Raw genomic sequence first — 24,606 nt, 5'->3', positions numbered from 1 at the left:
AGGCAGATACTTAACGACTGAGCCACCCAGGCACCCCTAAATATCTGTTGTTTATAATCTATCCAGTCTCTGACATTTTGCTATAGCAGCCCGAATGGACTGAGATACTAGAACAATTTTTTTCTAAAGAATTTTTGGGAAATATGTTTCTAATGTCTGAACAGGGTATCTGTTTTGGCCCAGGAATTAGACAAAATTATCCTAAAGAAGTAAAGTTGCTGCACTCAGAGATTTATATATAAGGATTCTCTTTTCCTTAGCCCTTTGTTCTACTTAGGCCTTCAAAGACTGGATGAGGGTAGTCTACTTTACTCAGTTTACCAATTTAAAAGTTAGCTTCATCCAGAAACACCCTCACAGACAAACCTAGAATAATGTTTAATCGAAAAGCTGGGCACCCCATGGGCCATTCAAGTTGGCACATAAAATTAACCATCACAGCTACCTTGGGAACTTTGGACATTTGAGAGTCATAGCTGATGCTGTTTGCTCTTGCCTGCTTGGTTTTGGCCAATCATATGAACTTGCGTGACCACATTTTCTATCCATATCAGCATCTTTGAGATTACCCACCCTATCTGGCACCACTAAGTACCTGAACCAGGCATAACCAAAAAGAAAGCTTTAAGGGCGCCTGGGTGGCTCAGTTGGTTAAGCGACTGCCTTCGGCTCAGGTCATGATCCTGGAGTCCCTGGATCGAGTCCCGCATCAGGCTCCCTGCTCGGCGGGGAGTCTGCTTCTCCCTCTGACCCTCCCCCCTCTCATGTGCTCTCTCTCATTCTCTCTCTCTCAAATAAATAAATAAAATCTTTAAAAAAAAAAAAAAGAAAGCTTTAAGATCTTACTGTTGTCTCACGTTGTGAAGTTAAAATAGAAGCATTCAAGACCTTAAAGTTCCAATCCCAAATACTTAATTAAGGAATTTCAGTTTCTCCAAGTTAAATAACTAAATTAGTAGGGGAAACATTCCATTTTTAAATGCATGTGCATGAGTATTATTTAACTTGTGTAGCTTTGTGAGAAATCATGTTCAGCACTGCTAGAGTTCTCATGGAGTGAGTGTAATTATCCGATGTTATGGAAGTCTCAGCCATAAGTGACTGCTCACACGTGATGACGTACTACAAAATGGCTGGATGTGGGAACAGCAGGAGAAGAGGCAGGCTATTCTAAGGAGCTTGGACTTCTCCTTTACGCTGAGGTAGCCTCCAGGAGATGAGGAAACAAAGGCTCGTGTTCCTTGATCGATTTCCCCCAGATTACAGATTGACAGAGCAAGAACACAGATGTTCAAACTCTTAATCCAGTGTTCCTTCTGATTAGCATTCTTCAACAATAACCTCCATTTCAACTGTCTCATCCCAGCTGTCATCGGTCTTTAAACCTAGCTGCTCCAGCCAGAAAGGCATCTGACTTCTCCAGGACTCAGTGGACCTCTCTGCTCTTTGTCTGACCTTGTACTTCCCTTTGCCTCTTTCTCCTTTCATCTACTCCAGTCTTAACTATTTCTCAAGTTCCAATGACTCCAGCTACTTTCCTTCTCTTTCCCTTACAAGTCTAAAACTCTTTATTTTAGCCATAACTCTTTCCTATATTCTGCATGTCTTAATTCCCCTAAAGAGATGATCTTATACTCTTTTTAAAATTTCTCGGGGCGCCTGGGTGGCTCAGTCGTTAAGCGTCTGCCTTCGGCTCAGGTCATGATCCCAGGGTCCTGGGATCGAGCCCCGCATCGGGCTCTCTGCTCGGCGGGAAGCCTGCTTCACCCTCTTCCATTCCCCACTGCTTGTGTTCCCTCTCTCGCTGTCTCTCTCTCTGTCAAAATAAATAAATAAAATCTTTAAAAAAATAAAAATAAAATAAAATAAAATTTCTCACTGTGTTGGACAACTACTTGGAGCCGAATGAATTAAATTTAGGAGTAAGACAAGTAAAGTCTGGGAAAGAGTACAGAATTTGGCTACAGACAAAACTGAAAACAATTCCAAGTCGAAGGTAAAGCACAGGCGAAAGCAAAACAGTGGAAGCATTGGACTTGGATAAAGTTGCAAAATCTTCTTGGGATGAATAGGAAAGGAGGTAAGGAGGTAGGGAAAGCTAATGGAAGACCCATAAGGCAAAAATGAGGTCTTTTGTATTGTCCTGTCATGGATTCTTCTAAATTTTCCACAAGTATCCCCAGAGAAAAGTCCAGGGGAGATGAATGAACACTTAAAATCTGGAGATTGGAGGACGGAAGAACACTGGGCTTGGACTCAGCAGAGCTGGGTTTGAGTCTGGCTCTGCTTCTCTCTCCTTTGTAAAAAAAGGCAACTCAACCTCTCTGACCCTTAGTTTTCTCATCTGTAAAATGGGTATAATACTCCTCCCTCCTTTTTTTTAGGAACTACTTGAGAAAACAAAATGGGGTAAAGTGTATGTAAAAGTGGTTAGTTAGCACAATGCCTGGCATGTAATACTGGATACTAGTTTTCCTATTACTATTCTTCTGGGTGCATTGTGCTCCCACAGAGAAGTAAAGATTCAAGAACTAGAGGTAGAGGCTTGCAAGATCATTCTAGTGCATCCCTCACATTGCAAACATAAAGAAATGATATTCCGAGAAGTCGTGTGATTTGTCCCCAGTGCTGGACAGTGTCAGACAGAGTGGTGCTCCATAAGTGCTGAATGAATGAACAAATGGTCCTGAGTCACACCGTCTACAGCAGAGCCAAGGCTAGATGCCACCTATCCCCATATGACACACAATGCCAGGGATGGGAATAGTTGTTTTTTAACAATACTTCTAAATTCTTCCCCTTTGGGGTGCCTGGGTGGCTCAGTCGTTAAGCGTCTGCCTCCGGCTCAGGTCATGATCCCAGGGTGCTGGGATCGAGCCCTGCATCGGGCTCCTGGCTCAGCGGGAAGCCTGCTTCTCCCTCTCCCACTCCCCGGCTTGTGTTCCCTCTCTCGCTGTGTCTCTCTGTCAAATAAATAAATAAAATCTTTAAAAAAATAAAAAATAAATAAATTCTTCCCCTTTATCTCAGAACCTGGGCCTTCACCTTACCACTAGTATTTCAAATAATGGCTTCCCCTGGAAAAAAAAAAAAAAAGAAAGAAATTTTTTCTCTCTTGCTGTCTTGGAAACATATTTTTGACAAGATTTCCTGAACAAGGAAAAAATTATAGCAGTAATCAGCCACAGCTGAGTGATTTCTTGCAATGCAGCCAAACACTTGGTGCTATCAACCAATAAGACTGTATCCAGAAAAGGGGTGGATGAAACCTCTAAGAAGAGCTTTTTAGTTTTGCTTTGGCATGAAATGCTTAGTTCTCTGCATGGTTTATTTTAGAATATCCAAAAAGATGCTTGGCTAATAATTTATGACTCAAATATTCATGTCAGAATCTTTTAGGCCAACCAACTATTAGTGGTCCTTTCTTTTCACTGAAATAGTGGTAATATAAGCCTGAAATTAAAAATTCCTCTCTTAGGAAAAAAGCAGAATATTTTACCATGTTAAAAAGCAGGCCTTGCCACAGCTGATACCTTTGCATTTTCTGTTTAGTATTCCTACAAAACTTGGGATCTAATCTCTCTTTATTAGTTGTTAAGTGGCTTTAGTCTGGACACCAACTGGAGCCCTGCCCCTCTGCTCTTTGCTGGTCAAACTCCCATTGGTTAGGCAGTTGGGGAAGTTGGCCACACCAATGCTGTTCCAATCTCAAGTCCCAGCAGACAGCAACTGCTGCTGATGGGGGCAGAGGAGTTTTGGTGATCATAGGAAGTTCTCTCCACCTGCCTTTGGGTGGGTCTGAACCCATGAGCAGGACAGGACAGAGCTGTCTGTGAAAGAAGTGAGTTTTCAGTGAGCCATACAAAATGGAAACCAAAGTGTTGAGCACCAAGGACTATCTCAGTTCCCCCTTTGCCACTCCAAGGTGGTAAAAAAGAAGGAAGGAACTTATCTCAGAGACAATAACATATTACCAAGCTCACTTTCCACTTCTTCTTTACAACACTGTCTTTAAACCAGTTAGCTCAGCAGCACAGAAAAGAGATATATGTAGGGCCAGACCCTCTGTGACAGCTAGAGATATCTATCTTAGGTAGACATTGCCCAAGTTGTGTTCCTGTACCATTTCCAGCTGTTTCTCTCATTTGAGCAATGTTGTAACCAATGACTAATGGATAATGTAATGACTTTAGTCATATCCCTATATCCTTCATGACCTCCTGGTGACCTCCAAGAAGCCTGGCTCAGCAAGTAGAATGGATTGTTGGAGAGAAAGACAAAGATTTTTCCCAAAACATGGAACATTTTGTTTTGTTGCATTCAAATGTGCTACAAGTTTCTAAAATAGCAACACTTCCCCAGGTCTGTGCTAAAACGGTTTGAGAGGCTTTCGAATATTGTGTCTTCTCTTGACAGGAAGAGAGGCCTAGTTATTAGCCCTTTGATGATCCCATACTTTCCAGTCTATATATTCTTCATGCTGACCCCCTCCTCTGTGTTTGCTAACGCACTTCTCCTCAGTACCCTCCTTGATCACTTCAGGTAGAACTGTTTCTGCCTCTTAGATCCCAGGGCACCAAAGACCATAGCCCTCGGTTTGAGTTTTGCATCTTTTGCCTTGTATAATAATTACTTACGCACATGTCTAATATTCCTGCCAAGGAACACAGACAGCATCTTATCCATCATGTCCTTTACAGTTACAACACAGGTGCTTGGAGCAGAGTATGATAGAGCAAGTATTTGTTAGTAGACTGAGTCGTTGTTGAATAAATTGTTTGTAGAATGTAAATTAGAATTAATAGTTCCAAAGGCAGAGGGTCATTTGTTAGAGATTGCCGTATTTATCTAAAAACATTGGATAGCCAATCACAAAAAGGAGAGTTTCATTTTCCAATGTGAGTGAGCAACTAGAATACAAGATTAGTGAAGCCTACAGATGCCAGGAAGGCAAGCATGCATGCCAATTCTGTGCACTCACTGCATCATGACTCAGAGCTGTGATCTGCAGAAACAGGCTTGACCCTTCTTAAACTTTATCATTCCTGTTTAGAGTACACAATCCTGTTCTTTTCCTCACCCAATGGCGAAATCACTCACAGCTTCTCCTGTACTAAAATGGAGGTTTATCTCCTTTTTGACCGAAAGAATCACAACCATAATACTTTGTTATTACAACGCAATGAACATGGAGCTACTTGGTTTGTCTAGATTTATTGAGCTAGATGGTGGCTTTATAGCTAGAGTTCTAACCACAGGCTTCACCCAGGTCCAAAGACCTAAGTAGAGTTTTGTGAAGAGTTTATGAAATTCTGTATGTAAGTCACGTACGTCCTAAGATAGGGAACAGAGAAGAAACTGAAATAAATGTAGTTTTTCAGAGAGCGCTAAAATTTTTTTCAAACCTTTTTTCAGAAGTGTGAAACAGGATCTTAGTCCCCTGAGACTTATTTTGCCATCTGATTCTTCAAAATCTAAAAATTGTTGCCAGATGTTTCATTTTTTACTGCTTAATGTAATAAACATCCTTATACAGTTTGCCTACAAAGAGATTGCATTAAGCTATGGATGCTAGTAGTAGGTGTTTGTTATATTTCTTTATTTTTATTTTCAATATGGCTATCATAGAGTTATATTCAAACTAATATTATAATAGCCATTTCAATTTATAAGAGTCCTATCTATAAGAAATGTAAAACGATTTTCATGAATTTTATTTCTTTCCCCAGCACAGTTTGAAGTCTGATTCAGAAAAGACAGAAAGCATTCCTTTAACAGGGAAACTGAAGCACAAGAACTGACCCAGAAAAGCAGAAATTGTACTGTGACTTTGCTGATTCATGACTGCTTTTCCACTAGAACTCCTTCTTATTAATGACACGACCATATAAGTTTTCAAATAGAAAATGCAACATTTTTTTTTACCAATTTACTGTAAATTGCTATATACTGCCTATGGTAAAAAATAGTTTAGTGGTATAGAGTCTGTTCTTCAGAATTAGGTTAGATCAAGGTTCTAAGCTTGACCCAGACATTTTTTGTGTGAACTTGGGCAAGTTACTTACTCTGTCTCAGTGACATTTTCACATTTTCAGTGGTGTGTGGGGTCAGTTTACAGCAGCTTGCATGCACAAATTGTTAAATTTTTAGGAATTCTGCAAGCCCATTGTTAGATTAGATTAGAGGCGCCTGGGTGGCTCAGTCAGTTAAGCATCTGACTCTTGTTTTTGGCTCATGATCTCAGGATTGTGAGATCGAGCCCCTCGCTCAGTTGGGAGTCTGTTTCTCTCCATCTACCCCTCCCCTATTTGTGCTCTTTCTCTCTCTCAAATAAATAAATAAATCTTAAAAAAAAAAAAAACACACAGCCAGATTTAAAATTAGATCATATAAACTTAAAATTAAATAAGTTATATTAACAAAGGTGGTGAATACTCAAACTCATCACTTCCTAGTTATTTTATTACATGTTACTATTACCTATGCTCTTGAGGATATTTATGTTTATTGTATCTGTACAGTGAAAATATTACATAATGGTGTACCACTGCACCTCTCTTCCCAACTCCCTCTTCAGTGACTTCTCACTGGTAACTCGAAATAGTAAATGGTGAGAGTATTTACACCATGGAAGTTAGTAATCATTGAAAATCAGGGCTTTCCCTGCTCCTTACCAGTTGTTAAATGTTTACCAGCACATCATTTTTCAGTTTCCACATCTCTCAAATGGGAATAATGACACCCACCTCATATAGTTATTTATAAAGATTAAATGAGATAATAAATGTAAACACTTACCTCAATACCTAGCACCTAGTCAGTACCCAACAAGTGACAGCAATTATTACCATCCACTAAAATACAGGATAAAGGAAAATGGAATCCAAAAAATATAAATGAATTATAATTTTGAGTTTAACTGTCACCAATTAATTTTGGTACAGAATCTGCTTATTTGCAACTGGTTTAGCTGGTTGCACAACTCTTATTGTTCCAATTACCCCTTATTGATAATCTAGCAAATCTGTACCTCTACTCCCAGTTCTGTACCAAGAACCAGACTTCCACACAGAAGAACAGAATTCTAACGCTGAAAAAGATCTCAGAGATCATGTAGCCATTCTATAGACAAGGGAACTGAGGCAGAAAAACCAAGTAACTGTCCAGAGTCACACAAGTAGTTAGTGGCATAGCAAGGACTAGATCCCAGGTCTCCCCACTCCAGGTTGGGGCTCCTTTTACCATCCCACTGCCTTCTGCTGTACGAGAGAGAGAAAAAAAGAGAAATTGCTTTCTACTCTTGCTTTGCTTATGCAATCTCCTTCCTATTTGGCTAGTACATTCATTCCTGGGCATGGCTCTGTGGCTTTCACCTACCTCCACCACAATCCCTAGAGGTGAACAAGTAAGACCTTCCATGATCTTCACATCTCTGGAAGGGGAAGTTGGAATTTATGTAGCCTAGAGAGAACTGAAATGACCTTGGAATCTTCCCGTTTGCAGTTTGCACAACCTACCTTTAAGATTTGTGGGTCCCAGAGAGAGACTTAACAGTACAAGAACTACTGATAAACCAGTTATAATAGCGTTGAGTGATTTGAACATTTCTGGGATACTATCCCTTTTCATTTTTGTTGACTTGTGTCTAGTGAAAATGTCAGACTCCACCCTTACCAAGAAAAGACTCTGAGACTTTGCTCTGGCAAGGTGCCAACTTCTGAGCTGCTTAACAGACCTCCTGAGCTTCCACCTGAAGCGCCTGGCTGGCCATGCCCTGAAATTGGCTGCTGGTTCTTTCGTTCATTCATTTATTTATTCATTCATCAAGAATTGATCACAGTCCTACTACATGCAAGGTACTGTATCATGTGCTAAGGATACAGATACAAAGATAAATAAGGCACCATCTTGGCCATCAGGGAGCCTGCAATGGGAAGAACAGCAGACAAATAAGCAGACCACTGAATACATGGAGAATGCTTAACGAAAGTACAATGATAGAAGAATACACAGGAAGGATCATAACCTAGCTTGGGTGGGAGGAAACGAGGGGTCAGTGAGAGCTTCCTAGAGAAGGTTGTGATTGAACAAAGCCTCAAAGGATATGTAAAAGTTCACCTGGTGAATGGGAGAAAGGGTCAATATGAGGGTGTCTAAGCAGAGGGCAAAAGGTGAGCCTGGTGAAACAACTGAAGCTGGAAGTGAAGAACAGGGGAGGCACAGAGGCAGAGGCTCCTATTGCAAGCTCTCTAACTCTGGTTTAACTCTCTTCAATCTGAACATATACATCAGAACCTTGGCCTTCATCTGGCTCCTTCTTTCACTCCATGTTCAGAGTTGTTGGTTTTCTTGGCATTTGGGTTTCAGCCCAAGATTGGCTACCGCCCTAGCCTTCCTTCCCAGCATAGCTGTGGTCGTTCCAGGCTTGGCTTCCTACACAGTGCCATAACCCACTGCTATACACAGTTGGGGATGCATAAATCTTAGGAGAAGTGGCCACCCCAAGATAATATCAACAGGAGAATCCCTGGAGTTACACACAAACAGGGCAGAGGAAAAAGGGAAAGCCTAACCAGGAATCACTGTCCTCCTCATGGGGACTTTCTCATGGACAGCTAGGAAAGCTTTGTCCTCGCCATTAAAACTCTTCATCCTACCCAGATTTTCTATTTTGAGATTTTGAAAAAAACAAGAACTTTTGGAGAGCTCTAAAATTAACAGGGAACTAATGTAGATATCTTTGGTGCATTTTAGCTGATACCTCTCTATCCATTTACTCATTCATCATGGGGATGTGTGAGGAAAGACTTGAAGGAGGTGAGGAAGTTAGCCACACAGCCACAGAAGGAGGATTACAGGCAAGGAAAATGGCCAGTGCCAAACGCCCCGAGGCAAGAGCTCGTGTGCTGAGAGAGCAGCAAGGAAGGCAGTGTGACCCACGGAGAGCTGGTGAGTAGGAGAGTAGCAGGAGAGGACAGATTACATAGGGTCTCGAAGGTCCTTCTGAGGTTTTTCTTTTATTGAGTGAATGGGGTGCCTCGACAGGTATTTGAGAAGAGGAAGGACATTGACTTGGGTTTTAAAAGGATCACTCTGGATGCTGCGTTGAGAGTAGACTTGTAGGAGGCAGAAGTGAAAGCAGAGAGACCCGTTAGGAGGCCATCACAATAACGCAGGCAAGAGATGATGGTGACCTGGGCTGGGGTGGTAGCTGCAGAGGTAGTGACGAGTGGTCAGATCCTAGGGAGTTCTGGGGTCACAGCCATCTGGCCTTCCTGACAGTGCATGTGGGGTGTGTAAGAGAAAGAGAAGGTCCGAGATAACATACTAGTTTGCTAGGTCTGCTGTAATGAAGTACCACAAACTGGGTAGCTTAAACAACAGAAATTTGTTGTCCTACAGTTCTAGAGGCTAAAATTCCAAGATCAAGGTGTCAGCAGGGTTGGGTCCTTCTGAGGTTGCTTCCTTTAATGTGAGGGAGGGAAATGGTCCAGGCCTCTCTTCTTGGCTTGTAGATGGCTATTCTCATGTTCACTCTTCTGTATGCATATATCTATGTCCAAATGTCCCCTTTTTATTAAGGACATCATTCGTCTTGGATTAGGGCCCATCGTAATGATTTCATCTTAGCTAATTATATCTGGAACAACCCTATTTCCAAGTAAGGAGGTACTAGGGATTGGGATTTCAATATGTGCATTTGGGGGGTTACAATTCAATATGTAATAGATGACTCCAAGATTTTTGACCTCAGCAACTGTAAACATGGAACTGTCCTTAAGTGACATGGGGAAGGCTGAAGGTGGAGCAAGGAGTTTTTTTTAGAGCAGGGATTTTTTTAAGATATGAGTCTAAAATTTGAGGTTTGGTTTGGAGATACATATTATATATGTGTGTCTGTATATATATATCATATATATGCATATTACTTCTGTAATCATGTATTACTTCTATCTATATGGTCTTATATACATATATACACTTCTATAAACATATATACATGTATAAACACCCTCTTCTATACATATAACATACATATGTATGTATATATGTGTGAGTGAGCATCTATATGTGTATGTGTATGTATATACACAAACACACATATATAAATAAAATATACACCATATACATACACATAAATATATAAATAAAATATATAAAATATTAAATATATATACATATATATTTGCTCATTATTGTAGGTGATATTTAAAGCCATGATCTAGGTGAGATCAGCATGGGAGTAGGTGTAGGCTGAGAAGAAAAATGGACCAATAACTGAAACCTGGGGCCCTCTGTAATTAAGGGTTTGGAGAGAGGAGGTGACTAAGGGAGTCAACTTTAGAAATATTGCCAAAACAAAAAGAGCAAAATATATAACACAGTATCATGCAGGAGAATTAAAATACATGCACATAGAACCACAATATAAGAATGCAAGAATACATAGGTATCCCCTGCTTTTCGAAAGTTAGGCTACTTCACTTTTACAAAAGACCTACATTAGTACCTGTTTTCACTAACCATAAGATATGCAAAGAGGATTTTGTGGCGAGCCATTCCAGAGACAGAGTGGCACCTTCCCTGGGAACCACACTCAGCATCTCAGTATCAAGCCGCCATGAGGTTTCAACTGTGTCTAAGAGCATCTGTGCTGTATCTCTATTTATTTTGTGCATCCGTCAGCAAGATGTGTCCTAAGATATCAGAAAGCCTAAGAGAGATTATTCTGGGGGCCTGGGAGCGCTCAAAAATGTTTCCGTATAAATTAGTGGTAACTGCTTCTTTGCTTTATGCCATTTCTGCTTAAGAAAGGTTTCATAGGAACACCCAAATTTCAGATAGTGGAGGAAACATATATTCTTATATGAAAGCACATAAAACAAATTAGAGGGTTTGCTCATGTAGGGGGAGGGGAACGGGAGTGGGAAATGTGGGTAAAAGGGAATCAATAAAACAAGAGAGTGGCCTTGCATGGACTGATAGTGAAAGTGTGCCGTGAACTGAGGAGTATGATTAAATCTGTTCTTGGTGCCTGAGATCCAAAATAGGTAAGATAAAATAAAGTAAATCTAACATGAAATAAAATCAAAATTCCTGGTTATGTTTCTTTCCCTGAGTACTTTTTCTCCCCTGCAAAAAAAAACAGCAGAGAAAACAATATTTTTAATTCCCTCTGCTTAATTTCTTTTAGTGAAAGTGGTCACCAATAGATAGGTTCTGAATGCTTGATAAAAAAATATTTGAAAAGAGGGAAGTTTAATGAAACCTACTTAATATGGAAGTGGATGTAAGATGATATAAAGACTTATTGCTCATTTCTGAGACAGGAAGCGTCCTTATCAGGATAGAAACCCATTCTAGGTTTGAATGTTGATCTCCTGCCTCTCTAGCAGTGCACCTTAAGAAGAGTGCTGCTATGAAAATAAATTATGTAGGTAAATATAGGGAGTAAGTATGGAGAGCCACGGCATTAGCTTTCCCAGAGAAATCATATCTATGTGAGTTTCTCTTTTTTCTTTTTTTAAAGATTGTATTTATTTATTTGTCAGAGGGAGAGTGCACACGCACACAAGCAGGGAAGTGGCAGGCAGAGAGAGAAGCAGGCTCCTCACTGAGCAAGGAGCCTGATGCAGGACTTGATCCCAAGACCCTGGGATCATGACCTGAGCAGAAGGCAGACGCTTAACCGACTGAGCCACCCAGATGTCCCTCTATGTGTTTTCTAAATCATAAAAATGTCATTAGGATTGACACAGCCAATCTATGAAACTAACAGTATTGATAAAAACCAAACGTACACACACTTCATGACCCACACATTCAATTCCTATGTGTATACCCAACACAAGTGTCTGCTGTATTCATAGAAGGACATGTACATGAATGTTAAGAGAACCACAAATGAGCCTAGACTTACACTCTCCAGGCCCTGCAATCGCAGGAAAAACAGAATTTATTTTTCCCAGTGTTGAATATCTAGACGGATTCTGAATGGTTCTAGTAGGGTCATCCTCCTCTCCTGGAAAAATCACAGCCACTGCAGATGGAATTTAGGATTGTCTAGGCCTGGATCAAATGATTCAGTGGCCATAGGAAAATCCTAATGGTTACTAAGCATTTACTCTATGAAGCCACTGTTCTAAGCACGTTATATGTATGAAATCACTTCATTTACACAACACACTTATGAGGGAGGTGCTAGTATTTTCCCCATTTCATAGATATGGAAACTGGGGTATACAGAAAGCTTGGGGAACCTGCCCCAGTCTCATAACTAGTAAATGGCAAACTCAGGATTCGCATGCAGGTGCCCCAGACCCTATGCCCCCAAATACTATCATGTACTGCTCTCCAGGTGCCATGAGTGACAGTTCTGCAGAGCCACAAGAGAAAGGAGAGAAGTGATTCCTGAAGCAAAGTATGAGGTGCAAAGGAAAAACTACCAACATTTCATAAAACAGCTCATTAGTTTCACTTATTTAACTAAACATGAATCCAAATATTCAATAAGCATATGATAAATGTCTGCCATGAGTTAGAGCACACACCATTCGTCAGAGCAGAGAACAAGATGGACCCATTCACTGTCACCAAATGTCTCCCTGACCGTAGATAACAAAGGACCAACAGGAAAGGGTACTTTCTTTTGGTAATAAAACTATTTTGTCTCCGAAAATCTTCCCAAATTGAGTTTAAATACAGTTTTTAAAAAAATTGTTTTATGGCATAAGCTTAGCTTTTATCACTTTGAGTAAACAGTAAATGTAGAAGCAGGTATATTAAATTTGTTCAACTGATTTAACCAGAATTTTGGTTAAATGAATGTAGATTGTTTCTTTCTTTCTTCTGAAAACAGTATAATGAAAATGTTGCACTCTGGTTCTGAAAGAAAATTTTTAATTAATTTAAAAAATATTTTTACCAATGGCAGCCTGTTGGGATGAGAATGCTATTATTTAACAAATATTAATTAAGTGCCTGGTTATGGTTTAACCTTACAAGTGATCAGAGAAATATAAATTAAAGACATATAATACCATATTCAATGTCAAATTAGCTAAAGTTTTTTTACATAATATTCTTATGAAGATACCAGACATTATTTTACATTTATGATAAATTTATATTGGCTACCATTGTCGTGCATGGATGGCCTTAAAAATAATTATATCCTCTGACCGTTTCACTTCTAAAAATTCATACCAAAATATTACAGACATATGGAAATATCTGGCTATGAAAATTTTCCTCACAAGTTATTGATGACAGCAGAAAATGGTAGGCCAATAATGAATGATTAAATACATGTTGGTATTTTGATAGGATGGAATACTATATAGCTATTAAAAGTAAGTTATAGGAAGAGGCCAGGAGCAAGATGGCAGAGGAGTAGGAGACCTAAATTTCATCTGGTCCCAGGAATTCAGCTAGATAGGGATCAAACCATTCTGAACACCTACGAACTCAACAGGAGATCGAAGAAAAGAATAGCAGCAACTCTTAACAGAAAAGTGACCACTTTCTGGAAGGTAGGACGTGCGGAGAAGTGAATCCGAGGAGATATTCAGGAGGATAGACTGCGGGGGAGGGGGCCTCCATTGGCCGCTTCTGGCAAGTGATAGAGCCGTGGAGCACAAAATCGGAACTTGTAGAAGTCGGCTCCGCTGAAGGACGTCACTCCAGTGGCTAAGTGGGGGGTGGAACCCTCGCTGGGACAGTGTGGTCTCAGGACCCTCGGGGCCACAGAAAGACCAGGGGTGACTGAGTGTGGCAGAGCTCCCAGGTATCGGAGTGGGGAAGCCAGCTGCAGAGACAGAGTGGAGGAGCGGGCTCTCAGCTCAGGGTTGCCATAAACTGTGATCTGCAGCACAGTCGGGCCACTGCTCTTCCAGCAGGGACCCAACCAGCAGCAGATCTGGGGAGACTGCCCTTCCTCCCCCCAAGAGGAGCGGTGTGGGAGCGCACCTCAGGCATCTGCTGGGTTTGGAGACTCCACACGGGGTCGGGTGCCAGAGATAGAAACACTCGGTCACAGGTTGGGTGAGCATGGAGTGCGGCCTGAGACCGGGGAGACGGGAGTGACTGACTGCTTTTCTCTGGGGGTGCACTGAGGAGTGGGGCCCCGGGTTCTCGGATCCTCTGGGACAGAGATTGGGAGGCCGCCATTTTCACTCTCGTCCTCCAAAGTGGTACAGAATGCTTGCAGGGAACAAAAGCTCCCGAGAGCAAACCCAAGCAGATTACTTAGCCCGGACCGGCAAGGGCAGGGAAATTCCGCCTCTGGCAAAGACATCTGAGAACCACGGCAACAGGCCCCTCCCCCAGAAATCAGCAAGAACAGCCAGCCAAGACTAAGTTTACTGATCAATGAGAATGGCAGAGCTCCACCACTAGGGGAATACAGCACACAGAATTCATGGCTTTTTTCCCCATGATTCTTTAGTCTTTCAAAGTTAATTTTTAAAATTTTCTATTTTTTCTTTTTCTATTTTTTTATTTTTCTTTTTCCCTTTTTCAACCAACATCTTATCAATCCCTTTTCTTTAAATCTTTTTTATTTTTCATTTTTAGAGTCATATTCTATCCCTTCATTGTAGTTAACCTTATTTTTGGTATATATATTATAAGTTGTTTACTCTTTAAAATTTTGGGATACAGTTGCTTCTAACAGACCAAAATATACCCTAAATCTCTAGTGTATGGTTTTGTTCTAGTCTCCTGCCTAATCACATTCTCTTTTTTTTTCTTAATTTCTCTTCTTTCTTTTTTCAACCAACGTCTTATCTTATCAATTGCTTTTATAAAATCTTTTATAATTTTCATCTTTACAGTCATATTCCATCCTTATATCATATTTACCCTTATTTTTGTACATATATAAGTTTTTCTTTCTTTAAAATTTTGGGAGGCACTTTCTTCTAACAGACCAAAATACACCCAAAATCTAGTGTGTGGCACTGATCTATGCACCAGCCTGATCATATTTGATCATATTCTTTTTTTTTTTTTCTTTTTTCTTTCTTTCTCTTTCTTTTCCCCCGGTTTCGGGTCTCTTCTGATTTGTCTAGTGTATATTTTTGGGGGGTCACTGTTACCCTGTTAGCATTTTGTTCTCTCATTCATCTATTCTCCTCTGGACAAAATGACAAGACGGAAAAAATCACCTAAAAAAAAAGAACAAGAGGCAGTACCAACTGCCAGGGTCCTAATCAACACAGGCATTAGTAAGTTGTCGGAACTAGAGTTCAGAATGACGATTATACAGATACTAGCTGGGCTTGAAAAAAGCATGGAAGATTACTAGAGAAACCCTTTCTGGAGAAATAAAAGAACTAAAATCTAACCAAGTTGAAATCAAAAAGGCTTTAATGAGGTGCAATCAAAAATGGAGGCTCTAACTGCTAGGATAAATGAGGCAGAAGAGAGAATTAGTGATATAGAAGACCAAATGATGGAGAATAAAGCAGCTGAGAAAAAGAGAGATAAACAACTACTGGATCACAAGTGCAGAATTCGAGAGATAAGTGATACCATAAGACGAAACAATATTAGAATAATTGGGATCCCAGAAGAAGAAGAAAGAGAGAGAGGGGCAGAAGGTATATTGGAGCAAATTATAGCAGAGAACTTCCCTAATTTGGGGAAGGAAACAGGTATCAAAATCCAGGAGGCACAGAGAACCCCCCTCAAAAAGCAATAAAAATAGGTCAACGCCCCGACATCTAATAATAAACTTACAAGTCTGAGAGACAAAGAGAAAATCCTGAAAGCAGCTCAGGAGAAGAGGTCTGTAATCTACAATGGTAGAAACATTAGTTTGGCAACAGACCTATCCACAGAGACCTGGCAGGCAGAAAGGACTGGCAGGATATATTCAGAGCACTAAATGAGAAAAATATGCAGCCAAGAATACTATATCCAGCTAGGCTGTCATTGAAAATAGAAGGAGAGATAAAAAGCTTCCAGAACAAACAAAAATTAAAAGAATTTGCAAACACGAAACCAGCCCTACAAGAAATATTGAAAGGGGTCCTCTAAGCAAAGAGAGAGCCTAAAAGTAACATAGACCAGAAAGGAACAGAGACAATATACAGTAACAGTCACCTTACAGACAATACAATGGCACTAAATTCATCTCTTTCAATAGTTACCCTGAATGCAAATGGGTTAAATGCCCCAATCAAAAGACACAGGGTATCAGATTGGATAAAAAAACAAGACCCATCGATATGCTCTCTGCAAGAGACTCATTTTAGACGCAAAGACACCTCCAGATTGAAAGTGAGGGGGTGGAAAACCATTTACCATGCTAATGGACATCAAAAGAAAGCTGGGGTGGCAATCCTTCTATCGGACAAATTAGATTTTAAACCGAAGACTATAATAAAAGATGAGGAAGGACACTATATCATACTTAAAGGGCCTATCCAACAAGAAGATCTAACAATTGTAAATAGCTATGCCCCTAACATGGGAGCAGCCAATTATATAAGCCAATTAATAACAAAAGCAAAGAAACACATTGACAACAATACAATAATAGTAGGGGACTTTAACACCCCCCTCACTGAAATGGACAGATCATCTAAGCAAAAGATCAACAAGGAAATAAAGACTTTAAATGACACACTGGACCCAATGGACTTCACAGACATATTCAGAACATTCCATCCCAAAGCAATGGAATACACATTCTTCTCTAGTGCCCATGGAACATTCTCCAGAATAGATCACATCCTATGTCATAAATCAGGTCTCAACCAGTACCAAAAGATTGGGATCATTCCCTGCCTATTTTCAGACCACAATGCTTTGAAACTAGAACTCAATCACAAGAGGAAAGTCGGAAAGAACTCAAATACATGGAGGCTACAGAGCATCCTACTAAAGAATGAATGGGTCAACCAGGAAATTAAAGAATAATTTAAAGAATTCATGGAAACAAATGAAAATGAAAACACAACTGTTCAAAATCTTTGGGATGCAGCAAAGGCGTCCTAAGAGGAAAGTATAGAGTAATACAAGCCTTTCTCAAGAAACAAGAAAGATCTCAAATACACAACCTAACCCTACACCTAAAGGAGCTGGAGAGAGAACAGCAAATAAAGCCTAAACCCAGCAGGAGAAGAGAAATAGTAAAGATCAGAGCAGAAATCAATGAAATAGAAACCAGAAGAACAGAAGAACAGATCAACGAAACTAGGAGCTTGTTCTTTGAAAGAATTAATAAGATTGATAAACCCCTGGCCAGACTTATCAAAAAGAAAAGAGAAATGACCCAAATAAATAAAATCATGAATGAAAGAGGAGAGATCACAACCAACACCAAAGAAATACAAACAATTATAAGAACATATTATGAGCAACTATATGCCAGCAAATTAGATAATCTGGAAGAAATGGTTGCATTCCTAGAGATGTATAAACTACCCAAACTGAGCCAGGAAGAAATAGAAAACCTGAACAGACCTATAACCACTAAGGAAATTGAAGCAGTCATCAAAAATCTCCCAACAAACAAAAGTCCAGGGCCAGATGGCTTCCCAGGGGAATTCTACCAAACATTTCAAGAAGAATTAATACCTATTCTTCTGAAACTGTTCCAAAAAATAGAAATGGAAGGAAAACTTCCAAACTTGTTTTATGAGGCCAGCATTACCTTGATCCCAAAACCAGACAAAGGCCCCATCAAAAAGGAGAATTACAGACCAATATCCCTGATGAACATTCATGCAAAAATTCTCACCAAAATACAAGGCAATAGGATTCAACAGTACATTAAAAGGATTATTCACCACAAACAAGTGGGATTCATTCCTGGGCTGCAAGGTTGGTTCAACATCCGCAAATCAATCAATGTGATACAATACATTAATAAAAGAAAGAGTAAGAACCATATGATCCTCTCAATAGATGCAGAAAAAGCATGTGACAAAGTACAGCATTGTTTCTTGATCAAAATTCTTCAGAGTATAGGGATAGAGGGTATATACCTCAATATCATAAAAGCCATCTATGAAAAACCCACAGCGAATATCATTCTCAATGGGGAAAAACTGAGAGCTTTCCCCCTAAGGTCAGGAATGTGGCAGGGATGTCCACTATCACCACTGCTATTCAACACAGTACTAGAAGCCCTAGCCACAGCAATCAGACAACAAAAAGAAATAAAAGGCATCCAAATCGTCAAAGAAGGAGTCAAACTCTCACTCTTTGCAGATGATATGATACTTTATGTAGAACACCCAAAAGACTCCACCCCAAAACTGCTAGAACTCATACAGGAATTCAGTAAAGTGGCAGGATATAAAATCAATGCACAGACATCAGTGGCATTTCTATACACCAACAACAAGACAGAAGAACGAGAAATGAAGGAGTCGATCCCATTTACAATTGCACTCAAAACCATAAGATACCTAGGAATAAATCTAACCAAAGAGGCAAAGAATCTGTACTCAGAAAACTATAAAATACTCATGAAAGAAATTGAGGAAGACACAAAGAAATGGAAAAACGTTCCATGCTCATGGATTGGAAGAACAAATATTGTGAACATGTCAAAGCTACCTAGAGCAATCTACACATTTAATGCAATCCCTATCAAAATACCATCCACTTTTTTCAAAGAAATGGAACAAATAATCCTAAAATTTGTATGGAACCAGAAAAGACCCCAAATAGCCAGAGGAATGTTGAAAAAGAAAAGCAAAGCCGGCGGCATCACAATTCCGGACTTCCAGCTCTATTAGAAAGCTGTCATCATCAAGACAGTATGGTACTGGCACAAAAACAGACACATAGATCAATGGAACAGAATAGAGAGCCCAGAAATGGACCCTCAACTCTATGGTCAACTAATCTTCGACACAGCAGGAAAGAATGTCCAATGGAAAAAAGACAGTCTCTTCAACAAATGGTATTGGGAAAATTGGACAGCCACATGCAGAAGAATGAAACTGGACCATTTCCTTACACCACACACAAAAATAGACTCAAAATGGTTGAAAGACCTCAATGTGAGACAGAAGTCCATCAAAATCCTAGAGGAGAACACAGGCAGCAACCTCTTCGACCTCAGCTGTAGTAACTTCTTCCTAGAAACATCGCCAAAGGCAAGGGAAGCAAGGGCAAAAATGAACTATTGGGACTTCATCAAGATAAAAAGCTTTTGCACAGCAAAGGAAACAGTCAACAAAACCAAAAGACAACCTACAGAATGGGAGAAGATATTTGCAAATGGCATATCAGACAAAGGGCTAGTATCCAAAATCTATAAAGAACTTAACAAACTCAACACCCAAAGAACAAATGATCCAATCAAGAAATAGGCAGAAGACATGAACAGACATTTTTCCAAAGAAGACATCCAAATGGCCAACAGACACATGAAAAAGTGCTTAACGTCGCTGGGCATCAGGGAAATCCAAATCAAAACCTCCATGAGATACCACCTCACACCAGTCAGAATGGCTAAAATTAACAAGTCAGGAAATGACAGGTGTTGGAGAGGATGCAGAGAAAGGGGAACCCTCCTACACTGTTGGTGGGAATGCATGCTGGTGCAGCCACTCTGGAAAACAGTATGGAGGTTCCTCAAAAAGTTGAAAATAGAGCTACCCTACGACCCAGCAATTGCACTACTGGGTATTTACCCCAAAGATACAAATGTAGTGATCCAAAGGGGTACGTGCAGCCCAATGTTTATAGCAGCAATATCCACAATAGCCAAACTATGGAAAGAGCCAAGATGTCCATCGACAGATGAATGGATAAAGAAGAAGTGGTATATATATACAATGGAATATTATGCAGCCATCCAAAAAAATGAAATCTTGCCATTTGCGACGACGTGGATGGAACTAGAGGGTATTATGCTAAGCGAAATAAGTCAATCAGAGAAAGACATGTATCATATGATCTCACTGATATGAGGAATTTTTAATCTCAGGAAACAAACTGAGGGTTGTTGGAGTGGTGGGGGGTGGGAGGGATGGGGTGGCTGGGTGATAGACATTGGGGAGGGTATGTGCTATGGTGAGTGCTGTGAATTGTGTAAGACTGATGAATCACAGACCTGTACCTCTGAAACAAATAATGCAATATATGTTAAGAAAAAAAAAAGAAGAAGAAGAAGGTAGCGCGGGAGGGGAAGAATGAAGGGGGGGAATTGGAGGGGGAGACAAACCATGAGAGACGATGGACTCTGAAAAACAAACTGTGGGTTCTAGAGGGGAAGGGGGTGGGGGGATGGGTTAGCCTGGTGATGGGTATTAAAGAGGGCACGTACTGAATGGAGCACTGGGTGTTATACGCAAACAGTGAATCATGGAATACTACATCAAAAACTAATGATAAAAAGTACGGTGATTAACATAAAATAATAAAATAAAATTTAAAACAAAGAAGAGAAAAAAGTAAGTTATAAGGAAATATTTAATAAAATAGAGAGGTGTTAACTTTATGAAATGTTAAATGAAAGGTAAATGTACTGTATAACCCACTTGAGTTTAAAAGAAGTATCTCTGTGCATAGAAAAAAGACCAGGAAGCCTTATCCTGAAACGTTAATAGTGTTTGTTATTTCTGAGTGGTGAATTCTCAGATAACTTAAATTTTTTGCTTATTTCTTGTATTTTTGTGTTTAACATGTAAAAAGGGGGAAAAAAGCAGAGGTTTTAAAAAGTGAAAAAAGAAACTCAAAGTGATAAGTATATGGTTAGAGGTTTCAGTGGATAGCGAAAGAGCTCACTAGAGTGGCTGTATCCTCAGTCAGGGCCGAGCGAGCAGAGGCTTTTTTGCGAAGAAACTGCCTAGAGGCATCACCTCAACCACATTAAAGATGATGACATGCAAGTACGTGTGCAAATGCTGGTATTCCTTAGGAAATCAGTCCTATTACTTAATGCACCTACACTCTTTATCCAATCCCAAAAGAATGCAGAGTATTTCTAAAACATGTGTAATCGATTTTCACTTTTCTTTGCAGTTCTCCGCCATGCATTTATTTTTTTTTTCTAACAAGTGTTGTTAAAATACTTCCACAATATTGTATAAATACATCTTTCTTTTTTTGGCAGCCATGACTGCGTTAAAGTTTAGCCCTTGACATACTTTGCTTATGTTAATCCAGAGCTCCTAGAAGACAGGACGCTGTTTTATTCATCACCGTGCGCAGTATCAGCAGGCGCTCGGGTAACACCAGCGAAAGGCAGCTAAGTGTGAGCTTCTATTCTCAAGTCTTTTTGTTTTACTAGGACCTTTCTTCTTGGGCAGATACATTAACACATGACTTCATAGTACAAAATTCCAAACTTATAAAAAGAAAATAGATTTTTAGTTTCCAAGCGGAGAACCAGAGAAATCTGTGAATCATCGATTTCCCTTCTTTGAAACCATTTTTGTACCGTCGTATCAATACATGTAGGCCTGGAAGAGTGAAACTGTCCTCACACCCAGAGCTGGGGAGGTAAAGGGAGCCTCCTCATAGAATTTAACAAATCCCTCAGAAGCAGTAACATCCAAGTTTTACCAATTCTTTCCGCATCCAGAGCAGCAGCTATTTTCAAGATACCTGTGGTTCATAACGAGCCCATTTCTTACTCCCAGGGGGCCTAACGGGGCTTAGCTGGAAACGGCACAATTTCCAGTGACTGAAACAGTGTCTGACACCTGGAGTTAAATCTCTGTTGAATTATTAAATAAACAAATGGAAGTGGAAGACGGATGAACAAAAGAAATTTAACATTCTTTTGCATAGTGATGTGAAATACTAGCTTCACTGTGGTTTGAGACTTAAAAATTAAGGCACAATTCAGGAAAAGAAATCTATTCTTTATACACTCAGGCCAAACTTAAATACCCACTGAGGACAGGCAGGCGATGCAGTTGAATGGTTAGGTGTCTGGGCATGTGTGGACCTTATGGAGTGGAGGAGAGGCCAGCGTGCTCCATTTCAGTGGGGTGAGGCCAACTCAGTCCCGGGCCTTTGTGGCCGAATGGCACTGCAGGCCCAATTTCGCTAGCTGGAAGTCTAGATTTCTTTATGAAGACTCCAAAAATTTCAAATGTTGGCTCAACATTTAAAAATAGATACATGATGTCCTTGTGTTTTGCGTATCTGGCCAGAGGCACATAGATTTGAAACCTCTCATTTTGACTCTACTGTGTCTGAGAATATGTATCCTTAGGACACGTGTATGTGTGTCTGTGTGTCTGTGTATGAACTGTATGTTGTTGCTACAATCATTACCTTGTGGAAACTGAAAAGATCAAAGAGGTAAGTTACACTCTGGGGGAGGGTTTTTAAGCACTGGGTGAGCTGGTGGAAAAATCCTGGAGGATGTATCTTTTAAAGGTACGTGTCAAAAACATTGAGTTATTCCTGAACTTGTAAATATTTTGCTCTGTGATTAGGTCATTTGTGTTTGCTAACTGACACCCATAGCGAAAGGAAGCACCTACCCTCCCCCACAGGGACTGGGGAAACTCAAAGTGACTCCCAGGCCCTCGAGGAAGGCATTCCTGGGTTATAAAACCATCAAGAAGTTTTTAATGAGGTTTTTATCTATCTTAAAGAGAGCAAAGAAAGAATGTACAGTTGCAAGTTTTCTAAAATAAATGCTCCAAGGAAAGGGAGGTCAGGGGCTAGAGTTTAGTCAAGTTGGAGAGAATGTTAAGTCCATCTCAGTCATAGAGTGATGGTAGATGTTGATGTTTAGCAAGCTACACATCAGTAGATCAGAAATAAATGTAACTTCTAGATGTTCCAAGCCTAGCTTAGAGCCCTCCCCACCTTTCCCCTACATCCTCCCTACTGCCTAGTGTACCAGGGAACCATGGTATGCCAGTGACAGTGAGTAGCTAAGTTCTATCCATTTAAGGACTTGGAGGAGAAACCCATACTCTGCCTGTATTCCCTCCAGGGGACTCTACCTGCCCACATATGTACCAACAGGTGCTTATAAGGGCACCAGTGCCACGTGCTTTCACGGGGTGTGCAACCTTGGGAGCCTTGGTCTCTTCATTTCTAAATGGGCGTAATCAATGCACACTATACAGCATTTGTATGAGCAATGAATCTGATCTGTGTAAAGCACTCAACATGGTGCCTGGCATATAACACCGACTCAGCAAATGGTAACTATCAATGTTTCAGCCAGTTTCCATCTGTGCTATTATATTATTTTCACAGAAGGATGATCATACTATGATACTAATAGTAACAGAATACACAGAGAGGTGGAAGAAAAGAAGTTAAAAAATCGGGACGCCTGGGTGGCTCAGTCGGTTAAGCATCTGCCTTCGGCTCAGGTCATGATCCCAGAGTCCTGGGATCGAGTCCCGCATCGGGCTCCCTGCTCTGCGGGGAGCCTGCTTCTCCCTCTGCCTCTGTCTCTCTCTCTGTCTCTCATGAATAAATAAATAAAATCTTTAAAAAAAAAAAAAAAGAAGTTAAAAAATCGTGACTTAAATCTACCAAAACAGAGCAGAAGAAACTACCAACGAGGCAGCAACTATTTCCAAAGTGCCCTGGCCTACCCTCCACAGCTACACCCCAGTTTCTACCCAACTTTCCTTCGTCTTGTTCCCGCAGACTTAACTATTTCCCCATGTAGATCTCAAACCCTCATGTTCTTTAGCCCCACGACACAATGCAATTCTAAAAATTACAATCTTTGTTGTATTTCCTTTGTTATATTTAGCACTTGTGGCATTTTACCCAATGCTATTTATTTTTTGAAGCCCCTGGGGGAGCTCTTTGACTTTTCAGGAAGTGCTTTGCAAATTCTCCCCCCAGAAGGTTTTCCCTTTGTTTGTATCTTGGTAGCAATTCTAGTTTTCAACATTTGGACTCTGGTATTATAATTGTGCTCAAAGTATCTACACAGAAGTGGTCTGTTTCATCATCCAATGAGCTCGGCCTGTGTGTGGATATGACACTCCAGTGGAAGGAAGCCTATAGTAGCGATCCTGGGGAAAATTTAAGCAGCTGTGGCTATGTAATTCAAAACCTCTGGAAAGTGTGCTGCAGTCCGTGCACAGCATTAGTATAACATGAGGGCTGGATGTAGCCCGTCCCCCGGAGGACTTCCTCGCTTGCTGCAGGAAAGAGAAGACTGAAAGACAAACCTGGGTGCAGCCGGAAAGGTCCAAATAGATGAGCTTGTGGCATCCATTCCCTAAATTCAGGTACCGTAAACCTTTGTCTGTGAACTTTCTGCAATAAGCCAAACTAAGATTCTGTAAGTTCTGGAAGTACCTGAAAAGACACGGGCGAGAGGAGAGAGGAAGGAAAGGCATTATATTTGAGTCGTTTTCCACATCTTTCTTAAGCCACTATGACAAAGAGAAGTAAAACTATCAATTACTCTTTTCTCTTTGCAGATCTTCAGCAGTTGAACGTAATTATTAATGCTCTACCTGTTATGTGAAGGAGCTTGGAGTAGTATATCAGATAATGCATCATTACATTTTAAATGAAAATATAGATTTGCCTAGATTTTTAAGAAGGCTGATTGAGGGAGAGCTCTGAGGGTGGGGGACGTTTGTGCATTCCTATTGTTTGGACATTAGTTTGTGTTTGAAACCAAAGTTAAAATAT

At 40.3% G+C, this 24,606-nt stretch overlaps 1 protein-coding gene across 1 annotated transcript in view; it reads right to left on the bottom strand.

The window, feature by feature from the left end:
* The window catches only part of FBXL13 (F-box and leucine rich repeat protein 13), a 230,063-nt gene that overhangs the window by 77,642 nt on the left and 127,815 nt on the right, over positions 1-24,606 (bottom strand). The window contains exon 12 of the mRNA XM_021689519.2: positions 24,135-24,264. Within this exon, the coding sequence (XP_021545194.2) occupies positions 24,135-24,264 (130 nt within the window). The remainder of the gene's footprint in view (positions 1-24,134; positions 24,265-24,606) is intronic.

Source organism: Neomonachus schauinslandi, chromosome 12, assembly GCF_002201575.2.
Source record: "Neomonachus schauinslandi chromosome 12, ASM220157v2, whole genome shotgun sequence".
NCBI classification, from domain to species: Eukaryota; Metazoa; Chordata; class Mammalia; order Carnivora; family Phocidae; genus Neomonachus; species Neomonachus schauinslandi.
The sequence above is the reverse complement of the archived record's forward strand: the minus strand, read 5'-3'. Positions and strand labels throughout refer to the sequence as shown.